General features: G+C 50.2%; 4 protein-coding genes across 4 annotated transcripts; 3 read left to right on the forward strand and 1 right to left on the reverse strand.

The window, feature by feature from the left end:
- Positions 1–3,208: 3,208 nt before the first annotated feature.
- Positions 3,209–4,594, forward strand: NECHADRAFT_88811 (uncharacterized protein; the record flags this gene model as incomplete). The annotated part of the gene is made up of 2 exons (XM_003039555.1): positions 3,209–3,986; positions 4,281–4,594. The coding sequence occupies 2 exons, from the start codon at positions 3,209–3,211 to the stop codon at positions 4,592–4,594; spliced, it is 1,092 nt and encodes a 363-aa protein (XP_003039601.1).
- Positions 4,595–7,245: 2,651 nt separating this feature from the next.
- NECHADRAFT_55600 (uncharacterized protein) lies at positions 7,246–10,521 on the forward strand (the record flags this gene model as incomplete). Its single annotated transcript, XM_003039556.1, has 4 exons — positions 7,246–7,750; positions 7,797–8,625; positions 8,676–9,528; positions 9,955–10,521. Coding segments are annotated over 4 exons (2,754 nt in total), but the record flags the coding sequence as incomplete, so codon positions are not given.
- Positions 10,522–13,069: 2,548 nt separating this feature from the next.
- NECHADRAFT_88814 (uncharacterized protein) lies at positions 13,070–16,825 on the reverse strand (the record flags this gene model as incomplete). The annotated part of the gene is made up of 3 exons (XM_003039564.1): positions 13,070–15,699; positions 15,754–16,475; positions 16,560–16,825. 3 exons carry the CDS (start codon positions 16,823–16,825, stop codon positions 13,070–13,072), a joined length of 3,618 nt encoding a protein of 1,205 aa, XP_003039610.1.
- Positions 16,826–17,461: 636 nt separating this feature from the next.
- On the forward strand, positions 17,462–21,165 carry NECHADRAFT_88815 (uncharacterized protein; the record flags this gene model as incomplete). Its single annotated transcript, XM_003039557.1, has 2 exons — positions 17,462–18,149; positions 18,203–21,165. The coding sequence occupies 2 exons, from the start codon at positions 17,462–17,464 to the stop codon at positions 21,163–21,165; spliced, it is 3,651 nt and encodes a 1,216-aa protein (XP_003039603.1).
- Between the last annotated feature and the right edge of the window lie 493 nt (positions 21,166–21,658).

Below are 21,658 nucleotides of genomic sequence, written 5' to 3' on the forward strand. Positions count from 1 at the left end.
ATAGTACTAGGTGACGAGCATAATATCGCCGTCGATAATAAAGATATTATGGTCCCTATTAATGCTATTAACTAGGCATAGGCCCGTAATCTCTTCCCCTCGGCTAGGCTAGCCGCTAGTAATATAAGAGAGGAGCAATAGAAACTCCTCGAACTTTTTTACTAGCTTTAGGTACTTCCTAATACCCACCTATTTCTACTCGCCGGCTCGGTCTAAGAACTCTACCTTCCGCGAGCCTATAATGAGGTCCTCGAGCATCTCGACCTCCTTGCCTACGAGGTTATTAATATGGATAAAGGACTAGCCTCGCCTTATCTAGGTAAGATTATCCTCAATACCAGCCAGAGGAATAATAAAACGCTCGTTATCGCCCTCCTTAAATATTAACTAACCCTATAGTAGGTCCTCGGCGTCTTTCGTTATCCTGGCCACTATATGACGAATCTTCTCTATTAGGATCGGCTTGCCCATAAAGTATATTATCTCGCTGTCCTTACTCTAGGATACTATTAGCCGGCTATTAGTCTCCTATGCGATCTTCCTTCCGTATAGCAGTAGGCTAAGCGTATAGCCCATAGGAGAGTATATCGCCTTATAGAGCTAGGCGTCTCGAACCTGGGCGAACTATTGCGCGAGGTCTATTATCCCGGTCTGCTCCTAGGTAGGTATAGCCTACTCTCCTAGTAGCGCCCGCCCCGTAAAGACAAGTCCCGCAAGCATATAGGTAAATAGGTGGGTAAGTCAGAGCTACCCTATCTCGCCGTCGATTCCTAGCACGCCGACGAAGTGCCATAGCGGGCTCGCAAAAGGGTCCCCATCGAGCCGCTATATCTAGAAGTCTGCTAGAATTTATAATATCTCTTCTTATAGCCCCTCGCCCGACTATTCCTCGTCCTGTAGATGCGCCTAGAATAGCTCGAGGCTAGCCCTCTATGTATACGTAAAGCGAAAGCTGTATTCGGTAAATAGCGTATCCTCCTCTAGCGATAGCATATTAAGGCAATAGCATAAGAACCGCTTTATATATACTAAGTAGCGATCTATGCTAGTCTTCTCTTATAGCGGCCTAAATAGTTAGCTATGTATATCGTGAGGGTAGGGGCTAGCTAGGAGCAGGCGGGTCATTAGGGGCATGCTCTTTAACCCGCCGATATAGCGGTCGAAGAATAGATAATCTAGAGCCGTAGCTATCTATCGTAGCTCATTATCGTCATAGCTAGGCATCCTACTATAGGCTTAGATATCTATTAAATTCCTCCCGGCGAAGTGGGCTAATTAGCCGGTCCTCTTTAGCTAGTTTATCGTCTCGTGCCTTAGGATCCCCTCCTCTATAACCTTCTGTATCTTCTCTTGCTCCTCTTACTGTAGTGACTACCCTTAGGTAATATTAGCGATTATAGTCTAATCTTCCGGGTGCATTTGCTACCTATCTGCTATCATCGCTCTTCTCCTCCTACCGACCGGCATCGGAGGATCTCCTACTACCGAGATAGCATCGCTGCCGCCGATAGAAATGCCTACATAGAAGTAATAGATCGCCCTCTTTAGTCCCATAAAGAATATCTATAGATAGACGCTAGTCCAGAGATCCGCCTACGCCTTAGCTCCTTTTATATTATGCTTGTTATTAAAGTAAACCTATAGGCGCTTTTAGCTCGGCGTGAGGTGCCTGTAGCCCGGCTAGGTACAAGCGAAGCCCCGGTGAATAGGGAGGCCCTTAATAGCCCGGGTCGGGCTTAATATACCGTGCTAGATAAGCTACTCTATTGCCGGTCCTTATAGCTATAGACCCTTATGGCGGCGGACGAGATCGCTACGGGCCCGATAGTTAATATCAGGGTAACGGTCCCTTAAGTAACTCTCGAGGTTACGGACCGCATAGCCATAGAAGGCGCAGATTAATAACTAGTACTCGCCGTTATATATAAGCCACTCTTCTCCTAGTTAGGTGCCTTCTATATAAGAATAATAATAATAATAATAATAATAATAACTAGCGGACTCTCCCGTGTCTTCTTAATATTCTGGCTTATTGCTATTAGGTAGGTCTACTAGACGCGCCTGGGCTATCGTAGTGAGTAGTTACTTGCTTTCGCTGAAGAAGCTCTCTCTCGAACGAATAGTATCTACTAGAATCTACTCGATCGTCGTTGCCTACGCTACTACCCGTATATTATAGACGTATATAATAATAAGATTAAGCTTATATGTTCTCCCGGCCGGCAAAGAATCAATCCGGCATCTAGAGACGCGTTGCATTATATTTCCCTCTTCTCTTTACTTTTTCCTTAACCCTAAAGTTCTCTCTCCTCTATCCTGATTAGCTATAGCATGAAATAGTAGTTTGGGACTAGTAGTTTGGCCCCCCTGTTCGCGTCTTGGACCCATACCCGCGTACTACCTTGCATAGCTATTAGTCCGTGCTCTTAACCCCAGATGGTATTTTAGCCTAAACTACCACTAGCCTCCCGGTTAAGTTCCCCTTAGAGTCATAGAGGTTTCTTTAGGTTATAGATAAAAGCCCTCTGGGCTTTTATAGAGGTTCTAGAGGTTAGGGTTAGGCATTAGGTCAAGGTTAGGGTTAGCTATAGATAGAAGCCCTCTGGGCTTCTATAGAGATTCTAGAGCTTTCTATAGAGGTTAGGGTCAGGCACTGGGTCAGGGTTAGGGTCAGGCATTGGGTCAAGGTTAGGGTCAGGCTTTGGGTCAGCTATAGATAGAAGCCCTCTGGGCTTCTATAGAGATTCTAGAGCTTTCTATAGAGGTTAGGGTCAGGCATTGGGTCAGGGTTAGGGTCAGGCTTTGGGTCAGGCTTTGGGTCAGCTATAGATAGAAGCCCTCTGGGCTTCTATAGAGATTCTAGAACTTTCTATAGAGGTTAGGGTCAGGGTCAGGGTCACATATTGGGTCAGGGTTAGGGTCAGGCTTTGGGTTAGGCATTAGCTCAAGGTTATGCTAGGCTTAGGTTAGAATCTTCTAGAATAACCCTAGGGTTATATAAGTCTCTTTTATTTCTACCTAGCTTTTTATACTTAGCTTTAACCTTATGCTTAGCCTCTAAGCCTTATCTTAGCTACCTTATAGCTATTCTTTTTAGCTATCTTATTTTCTTTTAATTACCTTATTTCCTTTTAGCTACCCTATACCTATAGCTACCCTATACCTCTAGCTACCTAGCTACCCTATACCCTACCTACCCTATAGCAAAATGCCCTCGCAGCGTTGCCCAACCTGCAAAGGCAGCTATAGAGACCTCCTAGAGCATATACGCAAAAAACACCCTGCCGAGACCTATACAGACCGGCAGCTACAGCCCCTTGGCTTAGTCAGCTGCCCTTATTGCGGCACAGCCTGCCGGGGCTCTCACGGCATCAAGACCCATAGTGCTAAGATCCACGGCATAGAAGGTCAAGCCCATATTTCTACCTTACCTAGGCCAAGGACCTATATAGCTACTAGGGCTACTAGTGCCTCTAGGGCCTCTTTAGCTTCTTCTATTAGCCCTACTAGGCCTAATCAGGCTAGCCCGGGCTTAGTCAGCTATAGAGGCCTTATAGGAAGAAAGAGACCAGCAAGAACCCCTTCTCCACAGCTACAAAGACCTACAAGGCGGCAAAGGCAGCTACAGCCTAGCCCTACCCTAGAGAGGCCTTCTTCAGAGGAGCCTACCCTAGAGGAGCCTACCCTAGACCGACCAAGCTCGAGGGAAAGCTATAGGTCTTTTTCTAGCTATGAAGAAAGGGGAAGACCCTCTAGCCCTAGGTCCTCGAGCCCTGCACCCTCGAGCCCTGCACCTTCTAGCCCTAGGCCCTCTAGCCAGGGACCCACTCTAGAGCCTCTAGAAGAATCTACCCTAGAGCCCCTAGAGCCCCCAGAGGAGCCTACCCTAGAGCCCAAAGAGCCTATAGAGCCCGAAGAGCCTATGGAGCCCAAAGAGCCTATAGAGCCCGAAGAGCCTATGGAGCCCGAGGAGCCTACCCTAGAGGGTCCTACCCTAGAGCAGCTACATAACCAAGCTATAGCCCCAATCCTAGCCAAGGCATCTATGCAGAAGCTATTAGCCTTTGCAAAGATCCCTATACCTAAGAAAAGGCTACACGCAAGGCAGGCTGCTATTTTCATAGCTGTAGCCCATAAAGCTGCAGCTGCCTTTTTAAAGAGGCCTACTGAAAAGGCCCTATTATATTTCCTTATTTTACCTAGGCTACTAGGGTTAGGGTTATAAAAAGGAGGCCTAGCTAGCCTCCTTCGATTATTCCCTTCTAACCTTCCTACCCTAGAGAGCCTACAGTCCCTTGAGCAGCCCCCCAAGGCAGCTAGACCCTCTATAGCCCCTAGCCCGGCTCAGAAGGCAGCTAGGCTACTAGAGAGAGGCTACCTAGGCCGGGCTGCTAGGGCTCTTATTGACCCGACCCCTATAGCGCCTAATTCAACGGAAAATAGGGCTAGGCTGCTAGAAAAGCACCCTATCGGCTCAAAAGACCCCTTCCAAGGGAAGACCCGCCCTAGGGCCGGCCAACTAATCACATCAGAGATAATTATAGCAGCTATAGCCTCTATAGGCAAGGAAAAGGCCCCGGGCCTTAGTGGCTAGACTAGGCCCCTTTTGGACCTAGTAACTAGGAAAGATTCCCCTGTGATAACTTTCCTAAGGCTACTAGCCGATATAATTCGCCAAGGCACGGCCCCCGGAGCCCACTTATTATGCGCTAGCCGCCTAATAGGGCTTAAAAAGCCCGATGGAGGGGTTAGGCCTATAGCTATAGGAGACCTTATCTATAGGGTAGCTATGAAGGCGATCCTGATGACCTCCTATCGGCCGAATATGCTCCTACCCTTCCAGCTAGGTGTGAATAGCCCAGGCGGGGTTGAACCCGCTATTTTCCTCCTCCATGAGGCTATTATAGGCCCAAATAAGGCTAATTTCCAGCAGCTAGCCTCTATCGACCTCGCTAATGCCTTTAACTCAGTAGATAGGGCTTCTATAGCTGCCTCGGTAGCTATATATGCCCCTACCTTCTATAAGGCAGCAGCTTGGGCCTATAATGACCCTTCTATCTTAGTCACGGAAGATAGGTTAGCTATAGCCTCGGCTAAGGGCGTAAGGCAAGGCGACCCTCTCGGACCTCTTCTTTTTTCCCTTGCCTTCCGACCTACCCTAGAGGCCCTAGCTAGGAAGCTACCGAGGGCAACCTTAGTAGCTTATCTAGATGACCTCTATATTCTTAATAAGGCTCCGCAAGGCACCCTAGAGGCAGCTAAGGAGGTCTTAAAAGGCTCCCCTTTTAGCCTTAACCTAGCTAAAAGCAAGGAAAAGGCTATAGAGGACCTTAAGCTAGAAGGCTTAAAAGCCTTAGGCACCTATATAGGCCCTATCCGGCCTAGAAAAGCCTTCTTACAAGAAAAGCTAGCTACCCTACAGGAAGCCCTAGAGGCCCTACAAGACCTTCCTAAGCAGCACTCTTTGCTTCTTCTTAGAGGCAGTATTCAGCTTCTTCTAAGGCACCTTCAGAGGCAACTAGACCCAACTGGGCTAGAAGACCTTTGGGAAGAAGCTAATACCCTTATAAGGGAAACTATTATAGCTCTAGTGGCTAGAAGCCCTAGTGAGTGCCCTAAGGAGCCTAACCTTAGCCTTATAGCCCTTCCAGTCAGGGAGGGAGGCCTAGGAATACCCTTGCACAAAGACCTAGCCCACGAGCTATTCCTAGCAGCTAGGGAGGCCTCGCAGCCTACCCTAGACCTCATCAGGAAGCCCCTAGCCCCACAGCCTACCCTAGACCCCCAGCCTACCCTAGACCTAAGCCAGCCTAGGCCGGGAAAAACAGCACAACAGGTGCTAAAGGAAGCTAATAAGGCTAGGCTAGCAGGCTTCCTAGAGGACCTTCCAGCTAGCTATAGGCACGCTAGGCTAGAAAACGCTAGCTATCTCGGCCGCAAGTGGCTAGGAGTCTTGCCTACTCAAAAAGCCCTATCTTTTACAGACTCTGAGGTCACTGAAGCCCTCCGAAGCCGGCTTTTCTACCCAATCAAGCCAATTAGCCTACCCTGTAGCTCTTGCGGAGCTATAGCCGCCCTAGGCTATCAGGATACCTGCAAGGGTGCTAATAGAAGGTGGATTGCAAGGCATGACGCTATAACTAGGGCCTTTGTGAGAGCCCTAAGTAGCCAGCCTACCCTAGAGGTCGAAAAAGAACCCCTAGTCCACCCAGAAGGTAGCCTAAGGGCCGACTTTGCAGTTAACCTAGGAAATAGCCGCTATTACTATGATATTCAAATCATAGCTATTTCAAAGGATTCTGCTAAGGAAGACCCTTATAGCACCCTTAGAGAGGCCGCGGAAGAGAAACGCAGAAAATATAGGTCCCTAGGGGCCTTTTTCCAGCCTCTTATTTTCTCAGCAGGTGGCCTTATGGACCTAGAGACCGCTAAGACCTATCAGAAGCTCCAGGACCTTATTGGCCCCTTTGCGGCTAACCAGCTGGATTCCTCTATAAGCCTTGCCCTTATGAGGACTAGGGCGACCTCGGCGGCTTCTATAGCCCGAGATACCCCTAGTAACCTAGCTAGGTCGATTTGGAATACTTCTAGGGCTTCCTAAGGCTATTTTTCTCTCTTTTATCCCTTATTATTTACCTTTTATCCCTTATCCCTTATCCCTTATCTCTTATTCCCTATACCCCTTTCTTAACTATATCTCTCTCTTAGCTATATCTCTTTCTTAGCTATATCTCTTTCTTAGCTATATCTCTATCTCTTTTTTCTAGCTATATCTCTTTTTTCTTTTCTTTTTACTCCTTAGAGAAATCTCCTCTCTTTACCTTATAAGCTATATCTTTAGCTAGAAGAAACCTCCCGGGCAGACTAGCTTAGATAGCAAATACTAACCCCAACCATAACCCTAAGGCTAGTTACGTAGGTGGTATTTAAATCTAAAATGAATAGCACGCCCTGTGTCTTTATTGTATACTTTACACAGACGAGCTTGGTTAAGACGCAATTCATGAGCTAAGATTAAGCATAGGAGACGTAATTGACCCCTGCTGCGATTGGCTGGCAACCCCAATCATTAATAAGATTGTTAATTACCCCTCACTTGCAAATCTAACCTATCGGAAATAAACTGTCTTTGTCTTATCAAGTGTTGCTTAGCAATATATACCCAAAGAAATATATTAAGGAGGTAGTCCTTTTTATTATAAATCTACCATTAGATTAAGCCTTACATAATAGCTCGCTGATCGCATGCTTGAAAGGGCTATTGACGACGCTCTCAAGGAGAATCCAAAACTGCAAAAAAAGTATGGTCGGCCAGACCCAAGTAGCGACACGCTATATGAGTCCGACATCACACATCCTGAAAACAACCCAAATAATTGTGCGGCAATATGCGGTGATGATCCACCCAGGCTGATATTGCGACGCACAAGGGCTGATTACGACGACAATCCAAAAGTTCACCATGGACTTGTTGCTTTAGGAAACCAGTTGATGATGGACGCTTCGATTCGCGATCTGCTCGCAGCAGAAAAGAATGTTCTTTGTTTCGAGATGGAAGCAGCAGGGTTGATGAACCGGTTTCCCTGCTTGATTATCAGGGGTATCTGCGATTACTCTGACACGCACAAGAACAAAGTTTGGCAGGGATATGCCGCTGTGGTAGTAGCTGCATACGCAAAACATCTTCTCTTAGAAATTCCTCCCAGCCAGGTTGAGAATGAAAGGAGACTCGGCGAGCTTCTTTCAGGAGGTCAGTCATCTTAAGAAGTTTGAGATAGTTGCTCATTTAATTTTAGCACATGACACCCTCACAATAATCGGGGCAAAGGTTGACACGTTGAAATCCCCCTCCGACCATAAAGCAGACCTAGAGATTCTGAACTGGCTATCCACATTTGACTACGGTTCTCAACACAGCGATAACTTGGAGAAAAGAGCACCAAACACTGGTCAATGGCTTCTCGCCTCAGAAGAATACCACGCCTGGCTCACCGGAGACAATGCCACTTTGTTTTGCCCGGGCATCCCTGGAGCAGGAAAGACGACACTTGCATCGATTTTGATCGAAGATCTAGGAAAGAGACGAGAAATGAACTCAAATTCCATTGTTGGGATCGCGTTCATCTATTTTTATCACAAACGACAAAGTCAGCAGACACTCAATGAGTTGATGGCAAGCCTATTGAAGCAACTTGCTCAAGGACAGTTTCCGTTGCCCCAAGCTGTGCGAGCACTGTATGAACGACACCAAACCCAACAGACTAGACCAACGCTCGAAAAATACATTGCAACACTCCGATATGTGATAGCAATGCATACCAGGGTATTTGTCGTCATTGATGCACTTGATGAGTGCCAGGTATCTGATAACTGTCGAGCACGCTTTCTTTCAAAAATCACCGAACTTCAGCAGGAATCTGGAGTCAACATTTTCGTAACGTCAAGACCATTACCTGAGATTACAAGAGATCTCAAGGATGGCATTTCATTAGATATTCGTGCTCATGAAGAGGATGTACGAAGATACTTGGACAGCGAGTTGTTGGTAATAAAAAGATTCCTGAGAGGCAATCTTGCCCTACAAGAAGAGATCAAAACCGGGATTATCATTTCCGTAGATGGAATGTAAGGAACTAGAAAATACGCAACTTTATCATGCTAACTCTGCTTACTAGGTTCTTACTTGCAAAACTCTATATTGACTCCTTAGTTGATGCAATGACTCCGAAGGCCATAAGAGCTAAGTTACGTCAATTTGAAATCAGGGCGAAGGCGAACCAACATCCATACGAAGATACATACGACGATGCAATGAAGAGAATTAAGGGTCAGAAAGCCGAAAGTAGAGAGGCAGCCACGCAAGTTCTACTGTGGATTACCTGCGTCAAAAGACGTCTTACGATAGACGAACTTCTAGAAGCTCTGGCGGTAGAAGAAGACGCTCCAGAAATCGATCCACAGAGCGTGATGAATATCGAAGACGTGCTGACCGTATGTGCCGGTTTGGTCATCGTTGATACGGAGAGTGCTATCATCCGACTAGTCCACCACACCGCGGAAGAGTACTTCGAATCAAGGAAAACTACACTGTTTCCGAATTGCGAGGACCAAATACTGGAGACATGCGTCACATATCTTTCATTTACTGCGTTTGAGGAAGGATGTTGCGAAACGAATGAGGAGTTTGAGGATCGGTTGGAGTTCTATCCGTTTTACGACTATTCCTCGCATAACTGGGCACACCATGCCCGGGAGTCGAAGAAACTCAGCAGTAAAGTTTTGGACTTCGTAAAGAGCGAGGGAAAAGTGCAGGCTGCTGTTCAGTCATTGTGGGCATTCAACGGTTTCCGTCAACCTCTGCGGTACAGCCAGGTGTTTCCGAAAGGAATGAATGGGTTGCATCTGGCGGCATGCCTTGGAGTTGGAGAAATAGTCACGGCTCTACTTGAAACCTACGATACCAATACTACGGACGATTACGGAGGCACGCCGTTGTTATATGCAGCAGCCAACGGGCATGTAGCTGTGGTGCAATAGCTGCTCGCGGCAGGCGGAGACGTCAACTGCACAGGCTTGTACGGGGTGACACCACTCTGGTGGGCAGTGTACAACGCACACGAGGCGGTGGCCAAATTGCTGCTTGAGCAAGCCGACATTGACCCAGATTATATGAGCAGCGAACCCTTCTTTCCTTCGGAAGTTCACAAGTCCTATCTTTTCGCTGGTTGGATCAGATACTCGACGAGAGAATATGGAAATGCTTCCATTGGCGAGGATTCGTATCAGCGCACACCGCTCTCTTTGGCTGCAGGAGAAGGACTCGAGGAAGTAGTTAAGTTGCTGCTTACCACCCCTCGTGTCGATGTCAACTCAAAGACACCTGGGCCACTTGAACATAGTGGCTTGACCCAGTTATCATATGCAGCCAAAAACGGCCATGTAGCGGTGGTCAAGTTACTGTTACTTGTCGATGGTGTCGATCCAGACTCTGCGCTATCACCGGTTCACTATTGGTGGAGTGGTCGGGCCCCGCTGTCTTTTGCCGCCGAAAATGGGCACGAGGAGGTAGTTGAGATACTGCTTGAGAGGAATGACATTGATGTCAATTCTGGAGTCATTCATAAAGAAGGCCTTGAAATTACCTGTCCTACACCGCTCTGGCATGCGGCGGCGAACGGGCGGGAGGCGGTGGTCAGGCGGCTCCCAAAGGCAAAAGGTATTGATTGTAACTCCAAGGACCCCAGAGCGTTGACAGCGTTGTCGCTCGCAGCAGATAATGGACATGAGAACGTGGTCAGTCTGCTACTGAAGGCTGATGGGATTAACATTACGTCAAGAGATTCTCAAGGATCTACAGCGCTCAAGATTGCGATCGCAAGAGGGCATTACTCACTGACCGAGTCAATGTTGGCGAATGTCGATATTTCTCTGAGGTCGACCGATACCTACAGTCAGACGGCATTGTTGTGGGCTATCGATTTTGGGAGACTTGAAGCGGTCAAGTTTCTTGTTTCTCAGGGCCGTACGGATCTGGACATCCAATACAACCACGATGAGAACCTGCTATGGTGGGCAGCAGCTTATAGCAATTATGATATGGTGGGGTTTCTCCTTGAACAGCAACGCATGCACCGAGATTCTAAAGGCGAACCTCATCATAAGAGACTACGCAGGACTATAGAGGTGGACAACGAAAGGATCAGACAGATTCTGAGTAATTTCAATGGCGTTAGTCTAGACACCAGGAATTATCTTTTGCAGACACCACTCCACTGGGCAGCAGAAAATGGCGAAGAGGAACTAGTCAAGGCGATCCTCGGAAATGGAAGTGCCCGCCTGGATTGTGAGGAGAACGACGGCTTCACTCCTCTTCTATTTGCAGCGACAGGGGGACATCGCGAGATTGTAGGTCTCCTGAGCGAGTCTAGTCCAGATTCGGTACTTCAAGCGTCTCTACTGCAAGCAGTACGCGACGGGGATGAGGCAGCAGCTGCGCTGTTACTCGCACAAAAACGAGTTGATGTCAATAGTCAAGATAGCCGCGGGCAGACGCCACTGTTGATTACGGTTTTGAGGGAACATAAAAGGATGGTACAACTTCTTCTTGGAACAAATGGGCTTGACATACGCTCTGAGTGTAGGTTTGACCTCAGAGTGTGGTGGATTACCCTGCAAGATGAGCAGCATGCAGTGGTACGATTAAAGTATATAAAAATACTTAAGGCATTAAGGTATTTTATATAATATTATTGACTTTATAACTTATAATAACTTTAAAAGCTTATAATTATAAAGCTTAAGATAAATTACTTTATTTAAGCTATAAAAATAATATAGCTTAGATTAATAATTTATTAAAGTTAATAAAACCACTTAAACTTATATAAACATATTAAGTATAAAATAAAAAGGCTAGGAAGAAAGAATTAAGGTTTTTAAGAAGTTAAGTTATAGGTATAACTTGTTAAAAAAAAGGTTTTAGTCCTAAAGGTAAAAAAATTTAGCTTATAGCTATTAAGATAAGTTAACCTATTAGGAGTTATATATTAATTTACGGTAGCTTAGATATAGAATCTCAGCGAATTGCTAAATTAAATTAGCATACATATCAACTTTAAACACGAGGGCAAGCAGTCTTATATTATATATCTCCACATGGACCTACAACTTGGCGTGCGATAGTAAGACTTCGCTGTGGTCTTCTGCTGCATCTGTATTCGTCCCGAATGCGAAGATCCTAGATGGAGTGGGGTAGATAAATGTCTCGGCAAGCCGATATCGTCTACTACTTGTTGATTTCTCTGAGCAAGGTGGACACACCGGAATGGATGGTGTAGAATGAAGAGAGTCGGTAGAACCAGGTTTCCTTAGATATTGAGGGCGATAGAAATCCAGTGAGCACATCCCGCAGGTCACCACAGAAGTGGTGGCAGTTTTGATTGAATGGAAATTGCTGCAATTCGGAGGTAACTTGCGCGGCCGCTTTCCTAAGATGGTCTGTAGGGAGTATAATTCCGGTATGTCTTCAACAACCTCCAGCCCCGAAGCCTCCATTTTAACAGACTCATCAGCGCCAGCTGTAGTATTGGAGGAGCGAATCACCAGATGTGGGCTGGCTTTCCTGTAGGAACCCGTCTAAGCCCACAGGCTGAAACGCACGAATGTGTCCTCTTCGACTTCCAACCATTCTACGCGGTCGTCTCGGGCTTCTTTCATTTCGCCATTGATCAGAACATCGAGTGGTGCGGATGAACGTGCGAAGACCTCTGCATGGATTGTGTATTCCATCTTTTGTTGTCCAACAATAAATGAAACAGACTGGGATCGGAGGAGACTGGTAGTAGCATCAGCCATAGGAAGGATTACTTGCCCTTCGAAGTCTTACCTGTCAAATCCGCTCTCAAGTTCAGGCACAATTGTCACGAATTTGCGCTCTTCATTCTTCAAGCTGGATTAGCTGATATGCAGCAACTTTAAAAAGTCAACATATACGCCATTCAAGTGCAGCATGGTGAGAGAGTAGTGTGCTGGAGCCAGGGTTCTCTCAAAGAATACAGAATAGAACAAGAAAGATGCAAAGATTGTGGCGGAACAATACATATCCCGTATCAGACCAGACTGTCTTTGGGTACCGCTCGAAACTAGCCTGGAACTATGCCGTCACAAGACAGGAAGTTTTGAGATTTTTTGCCACTAGAATGAGTCTCGGTTGGTAAGTCTGCTCACCTTTACGCGTGCCTGGAGATGGATGGCACGATTAGGGTTTTCAGAAGCTGCTCTAGCTAGTAAGGCACTTGCAGGAATAGACTTCGGGTGGAACGGCAGTCCTGGTAAGGTTTATTCGCAGTCTAGGGAGCATTTAGGATTCATCTCCACTCCCTCAATAGGTCAGTGGTAATGGTTCCCGGGGAGGGCTAATCTGTGCATTTACCATGCGGACGCGGGCACAGTGCGAGACGAATGCCGCTCACGTTTTTCTAGGTGATTGCTAGACTGCCTTATCTTCAGCTCAATACGCACAGCTCCGTGATGCCACTCTCCAGCGGTTCTTGATATTTCTACCAGGGTTCTACTTCAACGCCTCGACTGTCTTCTTGTCTACCTCCCCACCCAGCCGCGATTCTTCGCCTTCACTGTCTTTCATCGCCTTCGTGGTATCCGCTGTCTGCTGCTGGTTGTCACTCAACGCTTTCTGTGTAGCCTCGACGTCCTTCTGCAATTGGCCCAGCTTTTCGTTAGCGGCAGTATATGCTTTCTGCGCCGCTTCTTCCCCCTGTTGACCCTTCGCTTGTTCCGCGGCGACCTCCGCCTGCTTCACCACGGTCTCTTGCACGGATACCTGCTCCCCCGCCGTGGCAAATCCAGTCTGCAAGGTCGTCAGCTCGCCCTGCAATGCCGTCAATGAAGTGGCCCCTAACACCGATATCTTCTGGCTCAAGACCTTCAACCCGACCAACTCGCTAAACGGTGCGCTGTTTGGACCCCCGTGGTCCTGCAGATTGCCCACCACCCGATCAATCTCCTTACCCTTGACCGCTGCCTGAATCCTCGTCACATCAACGGCACCCAACAGCCCCTTCAAGGGCGAATTGTCCAATGCATCTTGGATGACAACCTCCGTCAACGGCCCTAGAGCCTCGGTTGCACTGGCCGGGAGCGCCTCCTTTGTTGCAGCGATAATCTTCATCTTCGCATCCGCCACAACGGCGGGATCAGTCAACCACTTCCCCGTCTTGTTTGGATCATTCGTGACCAGGAAGGCATCCAATCTCTGGGTCGCCGCCGCCGTAATCTTCGTGACGAGTTGACTCATGGCTGTCTCCCGCTCTACAGCACGCGCAGAGCCCTGGTAGAACTTCTTTGTCTCCTGAGTGAGCTGCTCTTCCACCCAATTGTCGACTTTGTCCTTTGCCGCCTGCAAGGCTTTGTTGTTCGCATTCAGTAGCGCGATTTCGGCATCTCGCTTTTTGACTTCCTCGCTGGTGGCGACTTTGGTTTGGATTTGGGTTTGCTTCCACGTCTGGTACAGAGTGAGCGCCACGAGAACAACGCTGATATATGCGGTTAGGGGTGCCCATGCGTTGGCTTGATCAAGGGCGGAAGAGGAGGTCGAGGACGAGGACGGGTCGGTTGTGTTGGTGCCGTTGTTGGACATCATGAGGATCATGGGTTGTGGGGGGCCGGGTACGGGAAAGCCCTTGAGGTAGGCCGCAAAGGGCGTAGGCGTAGGCATAGGCGTGGGCGTGGGTGTAGGCACGGGGGTTTGCGCTTGACTAGCTTCCAGAGTCGCCCCGGCCGCCAGCGATACTGCGAGTGATGTCGTCGGCGATGTCGTGGCGACAGACTGAGAGGCCGCTGTGGTGGCGCCGATGCAGCATGTCCCCACTTGCAACTTATCAGGGGTGATGACCACGCTGAAGGCTGCCGAGAAGGTCGTTCCCTGGAACTGCCAGGTGACCATGACTTGGTTGGTCGACGTGTCGAATGTCTGTCGTGGGACGGCGGTTTCGGCTCCCATTTTGATGTGGCCGGTGACGGGGTCAACGACAAACTGCTCCCCAGCGGCGCTAGGAGGCGAGGAGACGACATAGTAGCCGGCATATAGACGGAGATCTACAGATTGGGGGCTCGGCACCAGCGCCGGCGCCGGCGTCGGGGTCGATGTTGTCGGGGACGGAGGTGCGGAGGCCGGCTCACTGAGAAGTTGATCCAGGCTCGTGTCCCAAAGAGAGAGCAAGTCGGTACCAACAAGATTTTCGAAACCGTACTTGGTGAGGAGATCGGTCGCCGACAGCGTTGGCGGTTCTACCAGCGTCGAAGTCAGAAGGTCGCCAAGCATGTTGCACCGAGGGAAGGAGAGGAGAGCATTCTTGAAGTCGTCCAGGGTCGGGGGCGTTGGATCGGTTCCCGATCCTGAGGTTGAGGCTTGTGCTGCCACTGCCGCCGATACCGGGGTTGACGTTGGGATCGAGTCCAGAGCGCCGGGAACGGCGGCAGGTGAAGATGTCAGAGACTCAAAGTTGATGAGGTACGGACCGAGAAATTGAGGTCCAGGTGCTGTAGGCAGCGGTGTGCCTTTCGGCGCGATGTTGCCAGTCAAGATGGTGTCCCGAGGCGTGGCAATTCCTGCTTGGACCGAGGTCGAGGCCGCAACTGGGTAGTCAGCGAGGAACTCGTACTGCCCCGGTAGGAGCAGGCTGGTGGTGAGCAAGTAGTTGAGCGGCTCCAGTGTGATATTCAGCGAGGGAGCGTCGGGCGCGAGACCCTGGTATTCCGAGGGGACACCACTCGAGGGAAAAAGCCCGTTGATGGATGTTGTGCCTGTTTCAGCCGTGCTAAACGTCGGGTCTAAGTCCAAGATGACGGCGAGTTGGTCAAGACGTGTCGCATCAATGGCTCCTTGCCACTGACCTGTTCCGCTCCAGTGGAATGTGAGGTAGCAGTCCCCTCCTTCGCTACCGCCGAACATCGCGCTGGACCCCCAGGTCACGTGCTTGGTGTCGCTTTCCCAAGTAAAGGCGAACGCAGGACTCTTACCGACCACCGGGCGTTGGTTGCCGTCAATGGTCAGAGTGGCGGCGTTCTCGTCCAGGTCGACGGTGCAGCCATCGTAACAGGAGTTGGAAAACACCTCATCGTCTGAGTCTTCAGCAACCGTGGTCGGGCTAGAGTTGAAATCCAGGGAGAAATTCATCCCAGCTAGTCGAGGTCAGCAACAGACTCTTTAACGAAGAGTGGGGGGAAAATACTCACGGGTTCCGGCTGTTGAGGTGCACGTTACCGTCTTGAACACTGGGGTGGGTGAGCCGCCGGGCTTGGCAGGGGCCATGACGTTTGCCGTCAGAGCAGGAACAAGGAACAAGTTGGCCATGGTATCGTGACTGAAGATGACGCTGGCATGGCGTCCCAGGGGAATGGACGGAATCTCGGACCCGGGGCCACTTGGACTGAAGACCAGCGGCTGAGCCATCTGGCCTGACGGACGAGTGCCCGTGTTGGGCCCGCCCTGGAGGCCGATCCACATCATCAAGGCTCCCTTGGCAACGGTGAAGCAGAACTCGGCGGGCTGCAAAACATCTTCGGTGCTGTTGTCAACGGCAGAGTTGTTAGTGATGGCCGCGAGACAGACGTTGAGGCCACAGCTGGAAAAGTGCGCCTTGATCTGGTCCTGCAGGAACGCCGTCACGACGGTGGGGTCTAGCAGCGACGATGGATCGCTGACGATAGAGGTTCCTGGCGCCAGATTGAGGGTTGCCTGGGGTTGGCGGAAGTCGATACAGACACCAGAGGTGGCACTGGTGTGGGGCTCCAAAAGGACGACGGTGTTGCCGCTATTGGAGTCCTGTGAGTCCGAAGCATCAGTATTCCAGCCGGTCGCGTCCCATGTTCCGGAGACGTTGATGAGATTGGTGGCGACGACGCAGGTCAGACCGCTCGGCAGGGTGACGGTGGAAGACGTGTTCGAGTCCGTATAGCTGCCAGCCAAGCCAAAGGTCAGGTTCACTGTGTTGGAGGAATCGGCAAAAGCAAGAGTGGGCTGGAGCAGCGTCAGGCTGAACTAGAGCGTCGATATAGCTCCGGTAAAGTCATTCGTGTATGGCTCCGACCAGGTCAAAGGAGCACTGATATTGAGAGCCTGGGCTTGGTTGCTTAGGAGTGTGTTGAGCGTCACTTCGTCATACGAAACCAGCACATCCCATCCATTAATTGAATCCTTGCCAAGCATGGAGCTGGTCAGGGTGGTCGGAGCAGGCTTTGTGGGAGGGTCTGTGTTATCAAACGGCAGCTGCCCATATGGGTTCGACGGCTGAGATGTGCCTGACATGGCGACGGAATGATGTTGGATTGTGTGGGTTCAACAGATGAGGTTCTGCGCCCCTTCAACTTTCAGATTCACTGACATTGTTGCAGTATTTGTATCTCAGCAGTGGGTCGACGATTTGGCCTACCTACGTACTTCTGAGAGACGATCCCCATGGGCGGGAGTTTCCGCTGTCCCGTGTTCGACGTGGAATCTAGAACAAGTCTAGCTAAGACACGATAAGGGATATATTCGCCCTGCGGTCTAGACTATAGTAGCGTGCGGGGCTATCCGGGGCTTCGCCAGGCTCGGAAAGGTTGGCCCGCCGGGGGACCCTTGCTATATCCGCGTGGTAGCGATTATTGATACGCCTACTCCGTCGTCTCAAGCACGCTCACAGTGATCGCATATTATGGCTTCCGTTGGTTGTTGAAAGGAGACTAAAGAGGAGGATAAGAGCAGCTGAAAAGCGGCGGTGAGTCGGCCTCGCAGACGACTTGTCCGAAGGGGCTTAGACTCCATCATGCTCCCAGGTCTTCAGGTCTTGGGAGCATCCAGCACAGCATACAGAGTAGCACGTCTTGACTTCCGACATAAGTCCACTCCTCCTGGATACCATCCGCATTCTCTACGGAAGAAACAACTTTGGCGCCTTTCAAGATGGGGTCCCAAGACCAAACCACCACAACGCCCGGGCCGTCGCAACCCAGCTCGGCGACGCCAGCGAACCCAGCGCCAACTTTTCCAATCACCCCACCTGTGCTGAGTTCAAGCGGCTCTCTTGACGATAACTATGTTGTCTTCAACCGCGAGGACACCTTGGCCATTCTTACCAATAGAACTGAGGGTGTCACACTCGACAAGACGCTGAACTTCAGCGAAAGCACCTTGTTCATCTACGCAGAAAAGGTAACCCTCGCCAGTAGCAAGATCGCAATCCCAGGCAAGAATCTTGGCATCTTCTGCAACCAGCTCGTCATCGACAAGTCGTGTAATGGCCATGCTTGTATCGACGTCTCCGGCGAGGACGGGAATGTCGGAGTGTCCAAGGCCGTCGGCAAGACAGCCGCGGCCGGGTCAACAAATACGGCTCCAGTGGCGACCACGATTGAGCCACCAACACCGACTGTAGATGCGGCTGCGCCAGCCGGTATTGCAGCAACCGCAGCTGCATCCAGTTCGGCATCAAATGGACAGACTGGCGGCGACGCTGGTGCCATTTGGCTCTACGTCGAGGCCCCAGATCCGGACCTCAACACCACGCTCACCTTGAAGGCGTTTGGAGGTGACGGGGGGAAAGGAGGAAATGGCAGCACTGCGGGTAACGGAGGAGACGGTGGCACTTGCGGTGAGGCATTCCGGACGTCTCACATTGGATCATCAACAACTAACGCGACCAAGGAAATTTGCGATGCTACATCGGATCTGAGCCACTGCGCTATGGATTGTACTTGACCACGACAACGGACCAGTACAAGAAGCCGTGGGTCTTGTGGATCGACGACGTCAACACAAACCTATCCGCTACACTCACCACGACCCTCTTGGCCGACGGCGTTGATGGAACCGTGCTCACCGCATGGGCGACGATGGTGTCAAGCATGTCGCAGTTGCATCTGTCGGCAACGAACCTCCAGACCCAACTGGCCGATCTCGTCCGGATCGATAATCCCCTAAGCGTCACCCCGATTCCGGGGCCAGCTACCATGAAAAGTGCCAAGGCGCTCCTCGTTGCTCTTCGAAAGCTTAGGGATAGCAGTGGTGGGCCAGGAAACCCGGATGGGTCAGAAGCAACAGCAATGAACCATTTGGCCGCGCAATGTAAGAACTTTGTGGGTGGTGTACAGAACGAAGAGAATCTGCAGACGGCCCTGGCTGCGGTAACGACGATGGTCACCAACCTCACTGTCGCCTATTCGGCACCATCGCCACTGCGGGATCAACTATCCACTCTTATGGACTGTCTGCAGATAGCTGCCGACACGCAGAAAGACAGTTTTATCGAAACCGTTTGCCAACTTGCCGGTGGTAAAGGGGGCGCAGGAGGAAGTGGGCTGACCGCCGCCGAGTCCAGCGGCGCGCGTGGCACCGATCAACCAGACAACCATGCCGAGGCCTTCTTTGTCTCGTTGGTCGGGACCCGGGCCGATTGCAACATTGACCAAGCATTTGCCTGCCCCGAACAATGCCAGATGATACTCGAAGCCGCCGACGCCTTGTACTTCACCAACGACCGAAACAAGTTTCCAGAGGCAATGAAACTGTACAACAAGCTCACAGAGCGATTGGGATTCTTGGATGTCATGCTCAGGGGCGATGGTGCCCCTATCGGGTGCGCTCTTACAACGGCCCTGGAATGGCTTTCGTCCTACTACAACTTGACAACAGAGCCCATTTCACAGCTCAATCGCATCTACAAGACCGCTGAACGGCGTCTGAGCAGCATGATTCTCAACCAGGATATCTGGGGGCACTCCGCGACTTGGGTGCCTCGTCTCTCGTTGGCCTACTACCAGGCCCGCGTCCCAACCATGATCGCCACCTTTGAGGCCCTCGAGAAGGTGTTTTCGAAGTATGCAAAGGCCGATCAGAAGCAACAACTCGCGCAGGATCAAGTCGACACAGCACAGACGTCCAACACAGCCATGGAAGACGCCGCAAATAGTCAGATCCAAGACATCACCAATACTGGAGGAGAGCTCGACGTTGCGCTCGCCGCTATTCTCGTCTTCACGCCACAGATGCAAATCGCGCAACAACAGCTCAGCACCGCTCTCGAGACATTCACCGACGACATACAGAACAAGTTCGACGTCACGCCGGATCTTGTCCTCAATGCGCTGTCTACGCTGTGCATGGCACCGGACGAACTGACCACCGGCGTTCAAGGCGTCAATGTCGCATATCAGTCCTGGACCACCATTGCCAACAACAAAAACAACAGGGTCAACAAGAGCTATATCGTCCAGCAGCTGGGGCAGTGCCAAGGGACCATCAGCAGTCTTGTCAACACGTTCCAGATTCTCGACCCCGGCGATCTCACCGCCGACCAGCCCGACTACGCCAAAATCTTTGCAACAAATGACACCATCACCAAGCTCATCAAGAACTTTAGCGCCCAAATCCCAACCGCAACTTCGGCCGCCGTCACGGCGGATCTCAAAAACTTTATCAATCTAGTAACGCAACGCAACGACGCCGTGGTCAACTACAACGCCCTTGTCCAGACGGTCCTGCAGCTAGAGAACATTGTCGCCGGCTGTGCCGGCGAATCCGCCACTCTGGGAACCGAGGCTCTCAACTTTGATCCCGCGCTGCCTACCATCTACTTTTGGCTGAAGCGACTCATGTGCCAGAATCAACTGCAGATCATGGAGGAGCTCAATTGCCAGGCTCGAGCACTCGCCTTCTGGGGGCCCATGGATATCGACACCGTTTCTTTCTCAACGCCCGGGCCCATGAACGGCTCCATCAATCTGCTGAACTACCAAAGCCAACTGAGTTCCAAGTTTGAGAGCTGTTTCGATACGTTCCAGTCGGGCGGTTGGTCATCCTGGCCGGAGTCCAAGAATTTCTTGGAGCAGGGCATCATCGTCCAGCTGGATAGTGACACGCTCAGCGATATCAAGGACCCCACAAAGAACTACACAGCCATGTTTCCTATCACACCTGCTTCGAGCCCGAGCTTCAGTGATATGGTCAATGTGCGTCTGACCCAGGTCAGAGTCTGGTTGTTGGGAGCCACTGTTGGGTTGAACACGCCAAACAACACAAACAACTCGAATAACACGAATAACACGAGCTCGCCGAGCCAGACAGCGGCACCCAACACATCCCAGGTCACTACCAGTTCTTCTCCAGCCGCCACAACCCCCAACACAACTTCCACCACCGGCTCAACGCCCACGCCCTTGCCCGCGACAGGCCAAACCTCCATCACCAACTCCTCCCACCCCCTCAGAATCGAAATCCTCCAGTCCGGCGGCGAAGTCATCTGGTCACCAGACGGCAAGCCTCACGCTTTTTCGCACACCCCAGTATCTCTGCAATTCTCCTACGAAACCACCATATTCAACCAGAAAGGCAAATGCAGCGGCGACCCCAAGCTCGTCTATGACATCCAGGACATCCAATACGACTACGCTGGCAGACCTAACCTTCCGGGTGTCAACGAGAAGCCACCCATTGGGCCGTTTTGCGACTGGACAGTGCAGGTCAGAGAAGATGCCAATCCAGGATTGGATTTGAGTAGTGTGACGGCTGGGTATATTGAGTTTTGTGGTCGCAATATGGCATTAAATGAGGGTAGTACGTTGGACCTGCACACCGAGCATTTGTGGGGTGAGAGGATCAAGGCGACGTGATATTATCATATGTGGATGAGGTTTTCGCAAGGGGGGTTAGGGGCACGGATCAATGGCGGACAGGGGGGCCAAACTATCACTAGCCTTCTGGGTAGGGAAAAATATAGGACTAGGTTCATTCTATTATCCTCTTCTTATTTTCTTATATTTATTATTTTTCTTTTATTCTAAATAAGTTTTTATAGTTAAAATTTACCTATTATCCCTAACCCTTATATTCCTATATGAGAGGGCAGTTAGTTAAGATAAATGATAACTGGTAATAATAAAGGATCTAAAACTTCTAATACGGCATAAATTTGACGATTAAGTATTCAGGGCGTTGCTGCCCCGGCTTCGGGGTACTCTAGTAGCTCTTAATCGTCTTTTCCTTATATATACCTATATAAATTAGCATTCCAAGCTAGATATATACTTCTACAATAGAGGTCCCTTGCCAAACTCGTAGCCTTGCGTTCTTCGTCATCGGGTCCTTCCAGCTATTAACGTCATT

Source organism: Fusarium vanettenii (genome assembly GCF_000151355.1).
Source record: "Fusarium vanettenii 77-13-4 chromosome 17 genomic scaffold NECHAsca_90_chr17_1_0, whole genome shotgun sequence".
Classification (NCBI taxonomy): Eukaryota; Fungi; Ascomycota; class Sordariomycetes; order Hypocreales; family Nectriaceae; genus Fusarium; species Fusarium vanettenii.